Consider the following 19,444-nt stretch of genomic DNA (forward strand, 5'->3'; position numbering starts at 1 on the left):
TTGGCCTCCATGGCTTTTATTTTGTTCTGTAACCCCATGTTTTGACCTTTTAGCTATAGGAATCACTTTTTATGTACTTTATTAAATATTGTAAATATGTGGGCTTTTAAACTTTTGTTTTTAAAAAATGTTTTTTTTTCTCTCTCTCTCTTGAAGATGTACATCATTGACTCCTGGACCAAACTGTGACCGATTCAAACTCCACATTCCATATGCTGGAGAAACATTAAAATGTAAGTAAATGACAACTGTTTTGCTTAAAATATAGATTACAGGATTAATTATTGGACTTTGTGGTTTAGTTTTTATTTCTGGCTGTTAAGAATTATCTTCTGATTTTTTTTTTTTGTTTGTTTCTGGGGTTTAAACTCAGGGCCTACCCTTGAAATATTCTGCCTGCCCTATTTTTGTGATGGGTTTTTTGAGATAGGGTTTTGTGGAACTGTTTGTCTGGGCTGGCTTCGAACTGCTGTCCTTCTGATCTCTGCCTCCTGAGAAGCTAGGATTATAGGCGTGAGTCACTGGCACCCAGCTTATCTGCTGATTTTGATCACTAGCATTTACCACTTTTCTTATCTGTCACTCAGTCCTAGTTCTATTTAAAGTAAGGCAAGTTGGAGAATAAGTTGGAATCAAATAAGCCTGCACAGAAATTCTTAAATTTTAGGCATGTACTATAATTCTTATATATTTTTTTCTCTATAGGTAGCTTCCTATGTAATACCCCAATTAAAAGATTTATTGCTTTAAAACCCTTGTTCCTTCCTATTATTGCTTATACTCTCTCTTCAACAAAATTAGAAATAAGGGCAAAATAGTTTCTGCTGGGTATTGAGGGGGTTGGGGGAAGAGGGAAGGGGTGGAGTGGGTGGTAAGGGAGGGGGTGGGGGCAGGGGGGAGAAATGACCCAAGTATTATATGCACATGTGAATAATAAAACAATAAAAATTTAAAAAAAAAGAAAGTGTGAAAGATTTATTGCCTTAAAATACCTATTTAGAAATAGTTTTTAAGTAGGAATGGCTGCTGTCCACCACTGCTGCTAACCCCTTTTAGAACCACTACTGCTCGGAGGAGGTGGGGGGATAAAGGAGAAAGATGGAGGGAGTGAATTCAAGTATGATATATTTGATACATTGTAAGAAATTTTGTAAATGCCACAATGTATCCCCCACTCTGCACAACAATAAAGAAAAAAAAATAAAACCTCTACTGCCAAAGAACAGTTATCACTGATGCCGTCCCAATTGCCATCTGAGTATAATAGCCCTTCTTCAAAGACTTCCCCTCCTCTTTCACTCCTCTCTCTTTCTCTCTCTCTCTTGCTAGGATCAAACTCATGATCCTCCTGCCTCAGCCTCCTGAGTTGCTGAGATTACAGACATACACCACCATGCCCAGTTTCTTCCTCAGTCTCAGAAAAAAGTTAGGCACATCAACACATTACCTTTCATATAGCAAGGGTTAGAATACAAATGACCTACAAGGACTGGACTGATAACATAAATGAAGGAAGCAGACTAAGTGTGGCAGTGTGGTAAGCCTCTTTTTTTCTCCCTCCCACAGTGGTACTGGGGTTTTAACTCAGTGTGTCAAGCTTGTAAGGCAGGCACTCTGCCATTCGAGCCACACCTCCTGCATATATATATATAAAATTGACCCTCCACCATCAGGGACGAGCTGCTTCTCAGCTACCATATCTTCGTATTCATAGAAGTCAGAATTTTTATTTGAAGTCTGTCACTGTTAGATGTTGGCCACTTTTTCACAAGTAAACAAACGGGGCCAGCATTAGGCAGGCTGAACCGCATGTGTCTGAGGGCTGCCTGGAGCTCCTGGGCTATGGGTTTACGATGTCGCTGGGATGGTATGCAAGATCTCCACTGAATTTCTGCTACCATCCACAGCATCTGTCTAGGTTGCACCAGCCTTTCTCTGCCACTGTTACCAGTGTTGACACTCCAGCCTTTTGTGGAAATGACAATAGCCTTGGTTCATTAGTGTCAGTAATCTCACCAGGAATTGTTCTATCTTGAGCATATACTTGTGGTGAACAGGGCATTAATATTTCCATGTTTTTAAAAAGAGGAATAAAGAACATGGGAATTAAAGATGTGACAGGCGGGTCACCTGTGTCTTTTGGTCTATTAACTAAATGCTTTCCCTCTACACACTGGGAAGGACCACATGTCAATCTTCCGTACCATTGCTTTATGTTAATTTACCATACGCAACATTAAATGGGAAATTTAGGACATGCTGACTTGTTAACCTTGTGTTACTAGATCATTCTCCAGAAACCTGCTGACTTGTTAACCTTGTGTTACTACATCATTCTCCAGAAACCTGCTGACTTGTTAACCTTGGGTTACTAGATCATTCTCCAGAAACCCTCAAAATACAAAAGAATTTTGCCTGTTGGAGGTGGCAAGACAGATTAGGTCCCTACTTTTTTCAAAAATAATTTATTAACTAAATTTAGAAGAAATGATCAAAGTAAATCACTCGTGGATAAAAATGGAAGTAGTACTGAAATTATTTTATATATGAAAGCAATTTTTTGTTCCATGACTCCCTCTGCTAGTCCTGTTTCCTGAGGGAACCAATTATAGTTAAAAAAAATAATTTCATTTTAGTTCTTCAGGTGGCGAGCTCCATTTCTCTAAAATAATAGCTTCTGCCTGTTTCTTGACTTGACAGTTTTAAACATTATCATCTTTTGATTTCCTGCCCTGACACATGAGGCATCAGCCTGTTTACACTTTAACCCTTATCTCTCTCTTCCTCTTTAATGTAATTGCATCATCATTATTGGTTCCTGTTTTTGTTTACCCTGTAGCTTAAAGTTTTACTTTTTTCTTGCACTGCTGGAGATCGAACCCAGGACCTCACTCAAGCTAGACATGAACCATAGATAGTGTGTTTTGACTCCATATTAGCTCCTGCCTTTCTTTCCTTTCCTCTTCCTTCACCTTTCTACCTTTGTTGTTTTCCTTTTCCATTTTCAAGATTGAGAACTTGTTGTCTGTTCTAAATGTATACCTGACTTCAGTGTTTCATTTATAAATTGTTTGAATGATTGCTCTGAAGGCCTGTCCCTGAATATACTCCCTCTGTGCTATTTTCATTTGTTCTTCTCTTGGATTTCACCTTATTTTGTAGAATTTATGTGTCATGGATTGTATGTTTTTTCAAATTATTTCTTAGTAAACAGCAGGTTACCTACTTAACTTTTCGGAACCCACTCTGAAATAATTTGGATTCCATTCCTGCCTCTCCCCTTTCTGCCCTTCCTGTAGCCCTGCTGATCATTAGGTATCTTACTAAGAGCTCTTTCTTGCTCTCTGTTCCTCTTTCATAGTATCCTATTCTTATTTTATGAATACAATCTTTTTTTTTTTTCCTGTAGTACTGGGGCTTGAACTCCAGGCCTACACTTGAGTCACTCCACTAGCCCCTTTTTGTAAAGGGTTTTTTTTTTTCAAGATAGGGTCTCATGGAACTATTTGCCCTGGCTGGCTTTGAACCACAAGCCTCCTGATCTCTGCCTCTTGAGTAGCTAGGATTACAGGCCTAAGCCACTAGGTGCCTGGCCCTTTTATGATTTTTCATTCAAATTTAGAGATTTTTAAAAAATTTCCTTTGTTATATGAATTATTTTAATTCTCCCCAGGGTATATATTTTATTTTTTTTTTATCCTCTGTTATTCTACAGGCTTTCCTCAAATAAAGGCATCAATGTATATGTAAGATAGTCAATAGTACTGATTAGGTGAGCAAGGCTTGCAGACTGTTGAAGAGTAGACCAGCTACTGTTAGTATGGAGGACCCCCATGTGTCATATTTTGGAGTTCAGGTGTTTTCCAACTAGTTTATTGTATTTCTTCAGTAAATCTTCTATATACCTGGCCACGCTGCTTTTTTGCGGGGCTGAGTATATAGACTATTCTTCAAGGAGCTTCTGGTTAATCTTCCTGTTCATAGCCCTGAGTTTCATTCCTGGCCCCTTTCCACTGGATGGCTACAAGTTTTTATGGCTTCACTGGATAGTTGGCTTTCTTCTCGTCGACAATCTCTTCCTTACATCATCGCAGGACAAAGCTTTCTCTTCTCAATTACTACGCCTCTATCTGCATTCTGCTTTCCACAGATTTGTTGAAATTTCTCATTTACTGATTGCTACTTTCTTCTTCACCCTCCTATTCTTTTAGATTTTTTTTAATCTATCTTTGTTTTTCGCTATCATTAAATGATGGGAGCTCAAAAAGAGGAAGAAATAAAAATATATTGGTCAGTCCGCAGTCTTGAGACAGAAGTAATGTGGTTTCAATGGCATCTTTCTAGCTGTGTGAGATCCTGTATCTCCTCATTATGTAGATTTTCATAGGAAACCTGGTATTCATTATATTTTCTATCAAACTATTTGTTGTTACCATCGTTATATATTAAGGACTAATTATAGCCCATTCTGTGCTCTATAATAAATAACTTACTGTTGTATATCCGAGTTGTTACTCTAAAGTTGGTTAAGATGCTGGCTGTAAGCAGCCCACAGCCAAATAAAAGGAAAAGGTAATGGATCATGAAAACTACATTTATATAAGTTCATTGAATTAGAAGGATGAGTTTCTTTTCCTGAAATTCTTGACTTTATCTAGGCAAGGTTTCTGAAGGATGTTGGTCATACACTTAAGTCTAGTGGTGGGAATAGCATGGCAGTGGGTGCATAGCCAGGAGATTTTATTTGGCAGACTGCAGGAAGGTGGTATGACACATAATTTCCTACTAAGCTTTTGGAAGCTATAGTGGTTAAGGTGACATTTTACCTCTTGCCTTAAAAAATTATCCTAACTCTTAAATGTATATCCTGTGGGGTACCCCAGTGCTTCAGCAGGGGGGCAAAGCCATAAATTCTTGCCTTAAAAAATTATCCTAACTCTTAAATGTATATCCTGTGGGGTACCCCAGTGCTTCAGCAGGGGGGCAAAGCCATAAACTTATTTAAAGTTACAGATGGAAATTTTTTTTAGGATCTGTTGGAAATGTTATAGACTCATCAAAAAGAAATGAAATTAGCTAAATGAATTATGAAATACAGATCACTGTAGACATTGGAATATTTACATAAATTTATAAAATCAAAACATTTGAGCCATCTTTATTAGACTGGTGTCTTGCCTGCCTGCCCACATAAATTTCCTTTTGTCAATGCTTACAGAGCAAAGTTATTTTACTTTGGATGATATGTGGACCATGGTCATTTAAGGTTTCTTTCTTTGTAACTTTGCTAAGTTTAAAAGTATTTCAAAATAAATTCTGTTTATAATCTTTCACAAACATTTCTGGGAGGATTTGAGTCATGGTGGATTGAGAGTAGTTGTAAGGTAGTAGGACAATTAGATATTTGATTAATCTCAGTAGTTAAGATAGTTTCACTCTGCATAATTTGAACTTTGTGGAAGATTTGATGCACTAACTAGAATTTATTGTAAAGAATAAAACACTCCTGTCATGTCATACATTTTTAAAGAATCTATTTTTCCCTCTTGGAGAACAGTAAGATTTTTTATTGCTTTAAAGTTATCTGTTAGACTCACTCCTTTATTTTTGTTGGTTTTTAAAGTCATTGTTTTATTTGACTTAAAATTTCTTGTAAGGATAAAGACTTAACTCCAGTTTTTATGACCTTGAATCTGTTATATAGTAGTTAGTTATCACAAGATTTGGGATTGAATTCAACCTCCTACAACCAACATAACATTCTCAACAATGAACATTTTCATAAATGTAGTTTGCTAAAACAAACACACATAATTGCAAGGTTATATAGTTTTACAGTCTGTGGAAGATAAGTATCCCAGAAAACATGAAAGCTCTTGCCTTTTAAGAAACAGGCCTAGAATAAAGCTTAATTTTATGGTAAAAGGAAAATGAGTAAGAGTGGATTTAAATTGCACTGTATGGTAAATAAAAGATAAATCTTCTCTAACTTTCTCCTTTTTCTTTCTTGCCAAAAGGTAATGGCTAACTCATTGCTTTATAGTCTTAAAACTTTTATGTAAACAATTTCTTTATCTGAAGCTTCTCATTAAATCCTATTGAAAACTGATGGTATGTGCTTTAAACTATCATTTTGGCCAAGACTGAATCAAAGTATTTAGAATTAATAGTAATTTTACTTCATAACTTTAAGCTCAGTGAAGTGAGAGATGGAGGCTGTTTTGTTTTTAAATCATATCTCAATTTCTCATACAGTAGAGACACTCAATAAAGTATTTGTGGAAGGGATAGAATGAATGGATGAATTAATGAATCTCAGCGGTCAGAGCTTTGTTGGTTATAGTGTTATAAAGATGTGGCATTCTGTTTCTAATGTCAACCTTTTGCCAGCAGAAACTCAGTCGTCAGAAGTTATTTATTATGCTCTTAACAATTCAGAAAACAGGAAGGACACGTAGTACTTTGTAGATTTGGAGTCTGAACCAATTTTGTCTTTATATATTTCACTCTGCCCTCTGAAAACAGCTAAATGAAAATAGCATGTAACTAAAATTTATATTTCAGAATGTTTTATGTATTAGAAAACAGTACTTCTATAAATCTGTGTCATCTGTGGATAAAGAGAACTTTGTGCAGTCAGTAATAAAGAGAATGAAAGGCAAAGGAGAAGGCATATTTCTACCCATGAATTCATGAATTGATTCTTACAGAATTACCCATAGTCAAAATTAAATAACTGAAATTAAAAATGCCAGAAGATTACAGTATATTAGGAATCATTTTATTGTTTCCTCAGCTCTTGTAATGTGAAGAGATAATAGCTGGCTTACAAGAGTTGCTGATTTGTATAAAGATACTATTTGAAAAATGTCCAAGAATAGTGATCTTAATTAAAGAGTAGCCCTTGAATTTCACAAATGTAGAAGGCACAACTCCTGTTTAAACAGGAGTGGAAATATGGATCTTCAGTGATCAAGACTAATATGAGTGCAACATATGTTAAGGTCTAAGATGCCTCTGAAATGGTGTAAATTTACCAGCTCCAGCAAAATTTACAGAGGAAGAGCTATGCCATTCATAAAAATACATACTTAGGCTCTGTTGCATTTAATTCTGGAAGGAATTATTGTGTTGTGTAGTTGTGTGGTGTGTGTGAATGCGTGTGTGTGCGTGTGTGCATACCCTATTTCAGTAGGGCAGGGAGTGTGAGACTGTTTTGCTCATATTCTATTTCCAATCTCCAGCTTAGTGCCTGCATTTAGAGAGGCCTAATAAGTGTTTGTGGAGTCCATAGTTTTCTTTTGGATCTAGCAATGATGAGGTTTGATGAGGAAGTGACAGACCTTACTTCTGCAAGTTCTTTGAATAACCCTGTTTATGCAACTATGAAGAGATTATTGAACTATTATAAGTTTTATTGAGAAAGTCTGTAGTCAGTAAATCAGTTTGCTGATGTTGGCTTCAAATTTGAAATGATCTTTTATTTAAAATTTCTACATTTCATATTATTTTAATCAAGGACTGTTTAGTTATAAGAATCCATTGGAACTATCAAATTAAGTATTTATTTACTTCTCTTCCTAAGGAGTCAAGTGAATTTCATGGTGCCCAAGGGCAGGAAGGATAGCCAAGCCTCCCCGGGACTGGAAGGCTGGTAGACAACACACAGGGCCAGTCAGCATCTGTGTCTTTGTGTGCAGTATATTCTGTTGTCACTTTGCTCACTCGTTTCCCAGATTTGTTTTTTTTTTACATTGGCTAAAAATGGCTTCCTGAGGCCCTTACATGGTGACTCAATTTCAGGTCACTAGAGAAGTCAGGGAGTCTTAAGTTCTGGAGGAGAGGGTCTGATTGGCAGCTTAGGCCGAGTGGCTTGTGACATTGTCCTACGGTCAAGAGGTCTCGGTCATATATTACTAGCTTGGTTACCTGGGGCCAGTTTAGCACTAGGTAAGCACAGGCTGCTGGAAGGTTCCCAGAGAGGTGTCCATTACTCTGTCTTGCAAATTTGTTTCTAAAGAGCTTCCAAAGGGAACTATAGACATTTTCCCCTTTGTCTTTAACAATAGAGCAGTACTGTTGTTTATCATCTGAGGGGAATGATGAATATTTATCAAAGCCATTTGCGACAGAGTGAAGAAGTCATGCCAAAAAAATTATCTCTAAAGGTTTTGAAGTTGAAATACTTTCCCTTCAGAGGGAAAAGACTAAAAAAATAGATTATGATTTGGATCATACATTCCCTCTCATGTCCTCAGAGATGCAGTATAAGATTACTGCTCATTTCCAAGGAATGCATTACTAAATTAAAAAATATAATTTTTGGAGAATGATTAAAAAAGAATGAAACCAATCTCAGAATGGCTATTTAAATGGAATTCATTATTTAATTTAACAGTTGTCAAGCACACAAAAAGACTTTTGTAGATAAATTGCTAATAGTGCTCCACTATTCTACTTTAGTGAACTTACTCAGACTTCACCTTCACTGTTGATCCATACCTCCTTGAATGGTTTGGGTGCTGCATGTGTGTGTGCGTGTGTGTGCACAAGCCTGCCTGGGTGCCCCTTAACAATGGTATACATATTAATTTGTTCTGGCCAACCAGTGTAGTAAGCTCAGTGTAGTAAGCTTTTTTTTTTTTTCTGCTCAATGTCCTCCAACACTGAGGGGCTTGGTCATGCTTGCTGTCACACAAACTGGTAACCAAGCTAATGGCACCTGAAATATCCAGTGAGTTGTGGGGTAGTTCTTGCATCAGTTGAAAGGATATTGAGCCTGTATTGATTTAGTGCCAACTATAAGAATTTTGTACCTTGTATCCTTTGTTATTATACTTTACATTCTGAACTTTGCCCAATAGGTCCAAAAGTGGCTGTTACCATGTTTGTTGATTTGACATTGTTATTTTATGAAAAATTTCTGTGTGCTGTTAGAAAATGTCAGCTGAGTAATTTTTCTTCTTTAGCTCCCCCTTCTTCTCCTTCAGTTTTCTGTGGACTGAGTCCCTTAGCCTGGCATTCAGGGCCAGTCCCAGCCTGACATTCCAGCTTGCCAGTTCACCCCAGCTGGAACTCAGCTAACAAATGCATGTCAAAAGCTAGCAAGGCTGATTTGCTCATTGTACTTTGCCCAAATCTGCCTTTCCGGCTTCTGCTTTCTTTCACAGTGTTTTGGCTTTCATAGGACAACCAAGCAAATAATAAAATAGCCTGTCTTGTGACATGCATGTGGCTTTTCCTTTGCACTCACAACACTGCCACTGTAATGAGTGCGCCTTCTTGCTCTCAGTTAGGAGGCTTCTAAGGCCAGCTCTCTTCTGTCTCAAGATCCCTGCAAGGACAGTAGGAGGTAGCTGTTTTTGACCATGGTTTGCAACCATTGGGTTAAGTAAGAACTTGGGATGTAGTATTTGCATCATGCTGAGCTGCATTATAACTTTGCTTGATAGCATAGTCCATTTTACTTTTATTTTTATCTTTGAAAAAAGATTCATTCACTTAAAGATTATTATTATTATCTAACATTCAAGGTATTTTTAGAGGCTAATTAGGGAAGCAGGTCACCTTTGATTTAGTGAATGTTCTAAAAAACGCTCACTGAAAGGCAAGGAAGAGGGGCTAATTTTGTGGATTACACATTCTCTCTCCCTTAGATTTTCAGGATTCCTTTGTCTTGGTATTTTAGAATATTATATTTTCTTGGAATTCATGGAATATTAGAAACAGCTCAGGAATAGCAGCTAATATTATTAATTGAAGTTTATAAAGTCAGTTTAGTTACAGCTAATATACATACATACATATATATGTATATACACACACATATATATAAAAATCTGGCTTTAATGCAAGAAGTGACAGTTATAATTGCTAAAGTAACTATTGAGCATTTATTTTATAGAAAGTAGGATTATTACACATTATTTCATTTAAACAACACAACTCTAATGAGGGAATTCATACCCCACTCTTTTTTATGACAACTTCGTTATGTAGGTCTTCTTGTGGAAATATGTTTTTATTTTTCTTGGTAAATACCTACTAACAGTATTACTGTGCTGTAAGCTAAGTATATGTTTAGCTTTTTAAGCATGTGGTAAATTGTTTTCAATAGTACTTGTACCATTTTACATTCACGCTAGCAATTCATGAATATTCTCATCATTCCATCTTCTGATACTGTTGATCCATTTTGAGCTAATTTTGACCAAGTGTTTGTTATTTAACATTTATGTGTTGGGCCATTTTGGGGCTTTCTATTGTATTTTTAAAATACCTGTCCTTGAGAGAATGTAACACTCTTTTGATTCCTGTAGCTTTCTAGGAAGTTTTATATTAAGTCTAACATCTTTTTCAAAACTATTTTGGTGATTCTAGATTATTTTCATTTCCATGTAAGTTTTAGGATCAGCTTGTCAAATGTTACAAAAGTACTGTTGGGATTGCATTGACTGGAGATAAACCTGTAGAGAATTAAATTTCTTAATGACATGGAGTCTTCCAGTAGATCACCCCTGACTAAACTTTTTGAGTGTCATGCTGGTGATTGTATTTGGGGTGCTCAACTGGTAAAGTCTGTGCAGATACTCCAGTACACAAAACTCTGAACTCTGAAACACTGTGGTCCCAAGTATTTTGAATAAGGGATTCTCAGCCTGTATATGTATTTTTTGCCCCCTACCCCACCTCATTACCCCATCCATTGTGCTATTGTAATATATTTTATCTCTTTGTATGTTATAAATTGCCTTTAGTAAAGTGTTAATCTTTTGCCCATTGTTTGGCGTTTTTTTCTCTTATTGTGTTTTGAGAATTCTTCATGTATTTTGGATATAAGATGTATGATTTGCAAATATTTTCTCCTTGACTGTGATTGTCTTTGTCTTCCTAACAATTCTTTGCCTAACCCAATGTCACAAAGTCTTTTGTACTACATTTTCTTTTAAATGTTTTATAACTTTAGATTTTACACTTATGTCTGTGATCCATGATCCATTTTGAGTCAATTTTTGTTTAGGATTTAAAAACATGTTCTAATATCCAAAGTTGAAAAGAATCCCCCTTTCTCTTCCAAATTGCCCTTGTACCTTTCAAAAATTCATTATGTGGGCCGGGCGTCAGTGGCTTACTCCTGCAATCCTAGCTATTTAGAAGGAAGAGATTAGGAGGATCATGGTTCAAAGCTAGCCCAGGCAAATAGTTCACAAAATCCTATCTTGAAAAAACCCATTATAAAAAAATGACTGGTGGAGTGGCTTAAGGTGTAGGCCCTGAGTTCAAACCCCAGAACCACAAAAAAAAAAAAAAAAAAAAAAAACATTGTGTGTATATATGGCAGGGCTTTCTGGACTTTGTAGTCTGTTTTGTTGATCTGTGTGTGTCTCACTTTATGCTGATACCACGCTGTTTTCATTGCTGTAGAAAATAAGTCTTGAAATCAGGTAGTACAAATCCTCCATTTTTTTTCCAAAATGGTCTTAGAAATTCAAGGTTCTTTGTAGTTCCATATAAAATTTGGGAATCAGCTTATCTATTTGTTAGTTTTCTTTGTTTTTTAGTACTTAATGTATAGGTCCTGTACTTTTTTTTTGTATGTCATTGCTAGGCGTTTCATATATTTTGATGCTATTGTAAATTGTGTTTTTGAAGTTTTAATTTCTGATTGTTTATTGCTTATATATAGTGGTACAGTTGATTTTTTTAATCTGTTGATCTTGAGTCCTGAAACCTTGGTAAGCTCACTGTGTACTTGGTGTTGCTATAACCACAATGTTCAAGAATCACGTAAAGGGAGGAATTACCTATTCTGGCTGTTTCAGAGGTGTCAGCTCATCATGGCTGGGGGTTATGGTGTTGCTGAGTACTTCATACTATGGTGGCCAAGAAACAGAGATAAAGGAGTGCAGGAGGGGCCAGGGCAAGATATAGCCCCCAAGGACGTATGCCCCGGGTTCCGTTCCTTCCAAATAAGCCCCGCTTCCTACTTTTTCCCACCTCTCAATAATGTCACCATCTTATGAATCCATCAGGGGATTAATCCATCCATTAGGGCAGAGTCCTTATGTTCTGATTGTCTTTGGCAATACTATCACCAAAGTGTACTTTACTAATATCCTAGAGTATTCTAAATCCAGTCAGGTTGACAATCAAAATTAGCTATCATACTCATATGAGTTACAATCATTTATAGAGTTCATAGAATTAGGAATTACAGAAAATTATGCAATTTTAAATGAAAATTTTAGTTCTTCCTATCTAAACTAAATCCTTTTATTTCTTTGTATTGCTGGCACACTGACTCAAATCTTCAGTGTGTTGTTGACTAAAAGTGTTGAAGAGTAGATACTCTTACCTTGTTCTCGATTTTAGGGGAAGTGTATTAATTACTACTAAGTAGAATATTGGCTGTGCATTTTCAGAGCTGCCCTAAGTTCCTTTCTACTCCTCTCGCACTTAAGTTATGCCCTCAGTCCTTCTTCTGTTTTGATTTTGTTTTTGTGATAGACTCTCACACTACCTTGGCTTGGGCTGGTCTCAAACTTACGATCCTGCTTCATGACAACATACCCGACTAGTTGAGAGTTTTTTGTTTCATTTGTTTTTTTATAATCAGGAATGAATGTTGGATTTGGGTAAATACTTTTTCTTAATCTACTGAGACGATTATGTGGTTTTCTTTTTCTTTTTTCTTTTTTTCTTTTGAGACAGTGTCTTGCTAAATAGCACAGGCTGACTTTGAACTCACTACATAGCCCAGGCAGGCCTTAAACTTATGATTCTCCTGCCTCAGTGTCCTGATGCTGGAATTATAGGCCTGAGTCACTATACTCAGGCTTGTTTTTTCTTTTAAGTGTATGTGCTGCTGAAGTGAGCACTTGGTTTTCCTTTTTTAATGTAATTAATATGGTAGATTTCATTGACTAACTTTTGAGTATTCTATTTACTTTGTATCCCTGGGATACAACTGGGATCCAGTTATTGTGATGTATTATCCTTTTTACACATTTTTGGATTCAGTTTGTTAAAGTTTTGTTGAGAATTTTGTACTTAGGCTTGTGAATTACTGGTTTATGGTTTTCCTTTAATATTTTTTCTCATTTTACATTGTAATAAAGCTTACTTCAGAATAGAATGAGTTGGTAAGAAATACTTTTCTTTATTTTTATGAATTTTTTATGAAGAATCTGTATTATTTCTTCCTTAAGTATTTGGTAGAATTTGCCAGTGAAGCCATCTGGGCCTGGAATTTTCTTTGTGGGAAAGTTTTAAAGTATAAATTAAATTTTCTTAATAAATATAGAATTATTCAAGTTATTTACTTCATCTCACCTATTACTAGTTTGTATCTTTAAAAGCAATTACCTATTTCATCTAAGTTATAGAATTGATGGATATAAAGTTATTTTTTACTAATAGCTCTTATTTTTGAAAATATGTGTAAAATCTGTAGTGATGTCACCGCTCTCTTTCCTGACCTTGGTAATTATCTCCCATACCTCCTTTTTTCCCAGTCTGGTTAGTGGTTTGTTAATTTTATTCATGTTCTTAAAGAACCAGCTTTTGGTTCCATCCATCTTCTTTGTTGTAATTCTGTTTTCTGTTTTAGTGATTTCTATTCTGATGTTTAATTTTCCTTCTTTTACTTGGTCTTCTTTTTTTAGTTTACTAAAGTGGAGGCCACACAATATCTTCTTTTATTCTAATATCGGTATTTAGTGCTATGAATTTCCATCTTAAGTATTGCTGTAGCTGCACACTACAGATTTTACTGTGTTGTCTTTTCATTTTCATTCATTATACTTTCAATTTTCCTTTAGATTAATTTTTCAGCCTATAGGTTACTTAGAAATGTGTCGCAGAGTTTCTAGAAATTTCTACATTTTTCAGTTATCTTTTATTGATTTTGGATTTAGTTTCACTTTGGTTAGAGAACACACTTTGTATGACTTAAATCATTTTACACTTAATGAGACCTTTCTCACTAAGTGGCCTATGTTAGTAACTGTTCCACGTGTGCTGAAAAGAAAGTGTGTGTTCTGTTATTCCTTGAAGGAGTGTTCTATCAATAATAATTAAGTCAAGTTGGTTGGAAGAGCATTTAAATATAATATATTGTTTCTTATTTTCTGTCTTGTTATCATGGTTATTTAGAGAGGGCTACTGAAAGCTCTGAGTAAAATTATGGGTTTGTGTTGTTTAAGTGTATACTATATCTTCGTTGATTTCTGTCTAGTTCTATCAGTTGTTGAGAGGTTATGGAAAATGCAGACTATAAGTTTAGATTTGTCTACTTGTTCTTACTCATCTATTAGTTTTTACTTCATGTATTTTGAAGCTCTGTTATTGCATAAACATTTAGGATTATTATGTTCACTTGAATTGCTCTAAAATCTACTTTGATTGATATTAATATAGTATCATTTTCCATTCTTTTATTTTTAACTTATTTGGGTTCTTACATTTAAGGGTTTCATATGGGCAGCACGTGAATTGGATCTTGCTTTTTTAATTGTGACAATCACTCTTTACCTCTTAATTGAGATGTTTAGACGATTTACAGTTAATGTGATTATTGATGTATTGGATTGATCAATGAATAAGTATATGTGGCATTTTATGATATATAATTAGTGTCAATAAATGTCTACATTTCTATGAATTATCTTTGTATTTCAGGATGATTTCTTTCTTTTTTTTCAAGATTGTAGCATTGCCAACAGTGTCTTCATATCAGAAAGCAGGGGACTCATGCTTTTTCAGAGTAGGTAAAATAGAGATTTTAAAATTCTAGTCTGACCTTAGAATGAAGATTGTTTAGAAAACTAGGTCCTTAATGGAAGTGTCCAGCAGGCCTTGTGTGTTTCTGTTTATTTTGAACTAGGCCTTTTTCTTTATTATTCTGGTCCTTAAGGGCATTGAACTGTCCTCATCTCAAACAGAAGTTGACATAAGACATTTTGCGACATTTTATAGCCAGTCCAGATGACCCAGACAATCCAGATCAGTTCAGGTTGTGTGGCAGGCTTTAAGGGTCATTATTTGATCTCTCTTGATTTTCACTAGGTCATTAGTCTGCCTTGGGGAACACAACTGGGATTTCATATTTCATTTTTCCAAAAGAGACATACTGTGTCTTATTTCACAGTATATTATATTCATATTAACTGTACATATTCATACTTAATAAATATCTTCCTGTGCCTATCTATGTATATGTAGATATTTATTTTTATGTCATATATGACTCTTCTGTATCTTGAAATTATAAAGCAAGGCTTTTGTGTTATATAAACAGCCTAAGCCTAATTCTTCATTGAAAAGTTCTTTTAATATTATTCCCAAGCCTGGCCCTGGGCTGGTGGAGTGGCTCAAGTGGTAGAGCACCTGCATAGCAAGTGTGAGGCCCTGAGTTCAAACCCCAGGGCCACCAAAACAAAACAAAACAAAACCAAATATTATTCCCAAACTGCTCTCAAACCTCCAATTTGTTGAAACCTTTTTCACATTCCAGATTTAGGTAAGATAATCATCTTCTGATTCTTTAGCCAATTCTATATCAACATAGGAAAAAAGAATACCATTAGTGATTTTACCCTTCATGTTTCTCTTTTGATTTCACTCACATTAATATCATTCATAACAGCCCTACTTCTCAAAATTCTTGATTTTATTCTGCCTTTGGCTGTGGTTTAGCTTGTAGAAGGAAGGGAACAAAATGTTTTGGTAGGATTATGTTGTTAGTGATGGAGAATTAGAGCCATTTTTGTTTTGTTTAGTTTTATAAACAAATCAAAATATAACAAGTTAAGGGGGTGGATGCAAGAGGATTTGGGAAGTTCCAGGGAATTTTGAAGATGTGACATTTCAGATGAAGTCTGGGCATATTTATTTTGTAAGGGGAATCAAGGGACAGGGAGAAAAGAGATGGATGGGAATAGAGCTAGTTTAAGAAGAAAGAAAAAGGGATAAAAACTGTTCTTATGTTATCTGAATAAAATTTATATTTCCCATTCCTTGGGCCTTGGACTTGGAATCTTTTCTTGTTATTGTCTTACTGTATGGTAAGCTCCTGACTGGTAGTGGTTGCATTCAGTATATAGAAAAGTTACACTCATTTCTAGTTACTTCTTCCTTTGTACTTATGCCTAGCCCTCTCCATCTGGAGAAATGCCAGTTTGCCACTAAATTTAAATAAATAAGAACATGTCTCATCAATAGGGGTGGCAAATTTAGCCCCTCTTTAGAGCACTGAGCAATTTATGACCATATGTTAAATACCATAAAACAGCTTTAACGATTTGGTCCCTGGCCACTGCCAGATTGCACCGTAGGAGTGCAGCAGCGCTGTGAGGGACTGGGAATGTTTCCTCCGGCCCTTGGAGGCCTCAGCAACTCACTGATGTCACAGCCAGAGAAGCCTGTTGTCAAACATTCCCTTTATAAAGGTGGGGCACTAAAAGATTCCATTTTGGCATTTGGGTGCAAAGAAGACAAGACTTCTTTTTGATTCTTAAGGGTCAAAATTAGTATGGAAAGTGTTGCGTGGGAGAATGAGTAACTTGGCAGCAACCAGTGCAGAAGGCAAGGCTAGGAATAGGTAATAGATATCCTACTCATTCTTTTTCTTGGAGCATGAACTGGACTTTTATATGGCGTAAGCCTACCAAATACCACATTTCTTACTCATTTTCTTCTTGCCAACTTTCATGGAATTAATATTAATGTTAAAAACAATTTTTGAAAATTGGTATCAAAGGGCAGCCAATTTTAAGGATTCCTTTTCTTCCAGGACTATGACTCATTATTTGGTGAACTCCAAATATTAATTTTGCTTTTTACCAACGTTACCCTCTGTGACTCATGTGTGGCATTCGGTGGGCTCATGGCTGAGAGCCTGAAGGTCTGTGCCAGCAAACATGAGACTTTTGGTCAAGTAGTACGCAAGGGCTTAGATGGGCTTTTAACACAGGTGAAGAAATCACTGGCTTCATTTACTGCAGGGGACAGTGCTATTAAATAGGGACATTCACCAGAAAGCTTTGTATGGGATTTTTCTGACTGTTCTTTCAGGATAGCTCTCCCTACAAAGGAAGATGATGAAATTTGGCTGTCAGAGGTTCTGGATTCCTAGCCCTCTTGGGTGTATAAGTGCCAGCCCAAAGCCCGATTTCCTGTTACTTCCTGTGTGGTGTGCACTACATCCTTTTTGCGACAGATCAGTATTTTCAGTCATCCATCATAGCTACTCTCCTGTAAATTCTTGGCAGTTTGATCTCAGTTTGCAGAAGGCAGCTGGCATACTTCTCTAGGAAGTGCAGCTGGAGAGCCCCGTCTCACTCTTCCCAAGGCCGGAAGCACACTATTGTTACTGTTGCTGCTTTCTTCCTTTGAAAGAACAAAAAGCTTCAAACTTCAGCAAATTCTAATGGTGCTGGGTGGCAGTTTGAATTTACTCTGTCCATTTTGTTCATCTAGGGCAAAAACTTGAGTGATCTTTGATATCACCTGCAAATCTTATCTGTTTTTCCATCATGTAAGTAGATATGTCCATTGCAAACGAAGTCATGCTTAAGTCTTTAGATTTTAACAGGTTTTTTTTTCTTTCATTTTGTTCTAGGCTCTGATTTTAACATTCCGTCTACTAAGTCCACGTTATTGCCCAGTTAATTCTTCTCTGTGTTCTTTTCCTTAACACTGGGATTTTTCTATTCTGGTTGACAGCACCTGTTAAGTATTTTCACCTGGGATATAACTTGAGTATTTGCATTGGATTTTCAAGCTATATGAAGCACAAGAGATATTTAGAACAAGAGCTATTTCTTCCCTATTTAATGTTAAAGTGAAAGTGTCATTTTAGTTGTTTGTGGTTATTACACCAGAGTGGATGAAGAACGTTGTGAGATTTAGAAAACTGAGTAATTTTCCTTTTTTCTGATTTAGAGGTCACATTTTGGCAACTTGATTCTTTTGTAGAATGATAATTACTTTTAACCGAGTTCATCTAAAGGAGAACCTGTTTATAAAGAGGATACAAACTTATGCGTGAGATATTTTAAGTGATATCTCTTAACAATCTGCGATGGCATAGATTTCCTACTTCTGATTCTTTTTCTATTCATTTTTGTAGAAAGCCCATCCTTGGGTTGGGGGCATGGCTCAAGTGGTAGAGTACCTGCCTAGCAAGCACAAGGCCCTGAGTTCAAACCCCAAATTCCAGTATTGAGTACACACTTCCCTACACATAGGAAAAGAGAGAGAGAGAGAGAGAGAGAGAGAGAGAGAGAGAGAGAGAGAGATCAACAGAATTAGTAATGTAGCCCTTTAATGTAACTCTTGTTTTCTTTCTATTCTGCTCCTAATATAATGAAGAGAAAGAAAAGATTAGTTTGTGCTGTTTTATGAAAACAAAAAGAACCTTCTGAAGGTGAATTTTATGTCAGCTTTGTGAATATTAGATAATAACATTGTAGAAATAGCCCAAGACCCGATAACGCTCTAGGGATGCCTTGAGACATGGGTAAATTTGATAGCAAGCCAAATTTGGTTATTTCTATCAAACCAAATCTGTATTCCCTAAAATAATATATTGGTAAACTCTAGTCACAGGAACTCCCTGTGATTGACAAGTAGTAGACAGAGAGCATTTGTTTGTTAAATGAAGAAATCAAGGCCATTAAAAATTATATTTTATGTGGAGAGTCTTAATTGGAGGGACAATAATTTGGGGATCCTAGCCAAATTGGGGCAAGGAGTATGTAAAGCTTTTAAAAAGAGCAGCTTAGTTTCTGCATTAAAGAAAGACAAGAGAACTATGGAGGTTACCTGGATCTACCAGATTAACATGTATAGTAGTTAGAAAGAACTGGAAAAAAGAATCCCAAAAGTAGTTTGACAGCATTTGGGCTAGAATAGGATTAACCAATTGTATTTGTAAAGAGTAATTCTTAATAGCTTAATCTCTTATAACAGAGTGGTGAATATAGACGCTAGGAGGAAACGATAAACTGAATTTATCCTAAGGGTAGCAGGGCTTTTGTTTCTGTCCTTGAGGTGGATCTGATAAGTGGATCATGAAATGATGAGTTACACATATATATGGGTTGGTTGCTCACAGTGTGCCTAACATCTGTCATGATTTAGAGTGAATGCTCTTTATGTCGAAATCAGACAATTTGGTTTTAATGTAGAGCAAATTGCAAAATTTTTTCTTCAGCTAATTTTTGAAATTCTTTATTTCGATGTTCATTCTTTTTATTTCTGTTTTTTAAAATATAATAGTAACTACAAGTTCCAGGGAATTGCAGGGTGGGAGCATCTTCTGTAAGAAAGAAAAGAATGCACAAATCTCAAACATTATCATTCATAATTCATCTTATATCAATCCATCTAGATAGATTGAGGACCTGCTCAGCAGGTTATTGAAGCATAGTGTTCGAGGACA

The 19,444-nt window shown here is 35.9% G+C and overlaps 1 protein-coding gene across 3 annotated transcripts in view; it reads left to right on the forward strand.

The window, feature by feature from the left end:
- Positions 1–19,444, forward strand: part of Babam2 (BRISC and BRCA1 A complex member 2) — a 372,389-nt gene that overhangs the window by 26,994 nt on the left and 325,951 nt on the right. For all 3 annotated transcript variants that reach the window (XM_020154590.2, XM_074049402.1, XM_074049403.1), the window contains exon 3: positions 157–233. In XM_020154590.2, the coding sequence (XP_020010179.1) occupies positions 157–233 (77 nt within the window). The remainder of the gene's footprint in view (positions 1–156; positions 234–19,444) is intronic.

The sequence above is a fragment of the Castor canadensis genome, chromosome 12 (assembly GCF_047511655.1).
Source record: "Castor canadensis chromosome 12, mCasCan1.hap1v2, whole genome shotgun sequence".
NCBI lineage: Eukaryota > Metazoa > Chordata > Mammalia > Rodentia > Castoridae > Castor > Castor canadensis.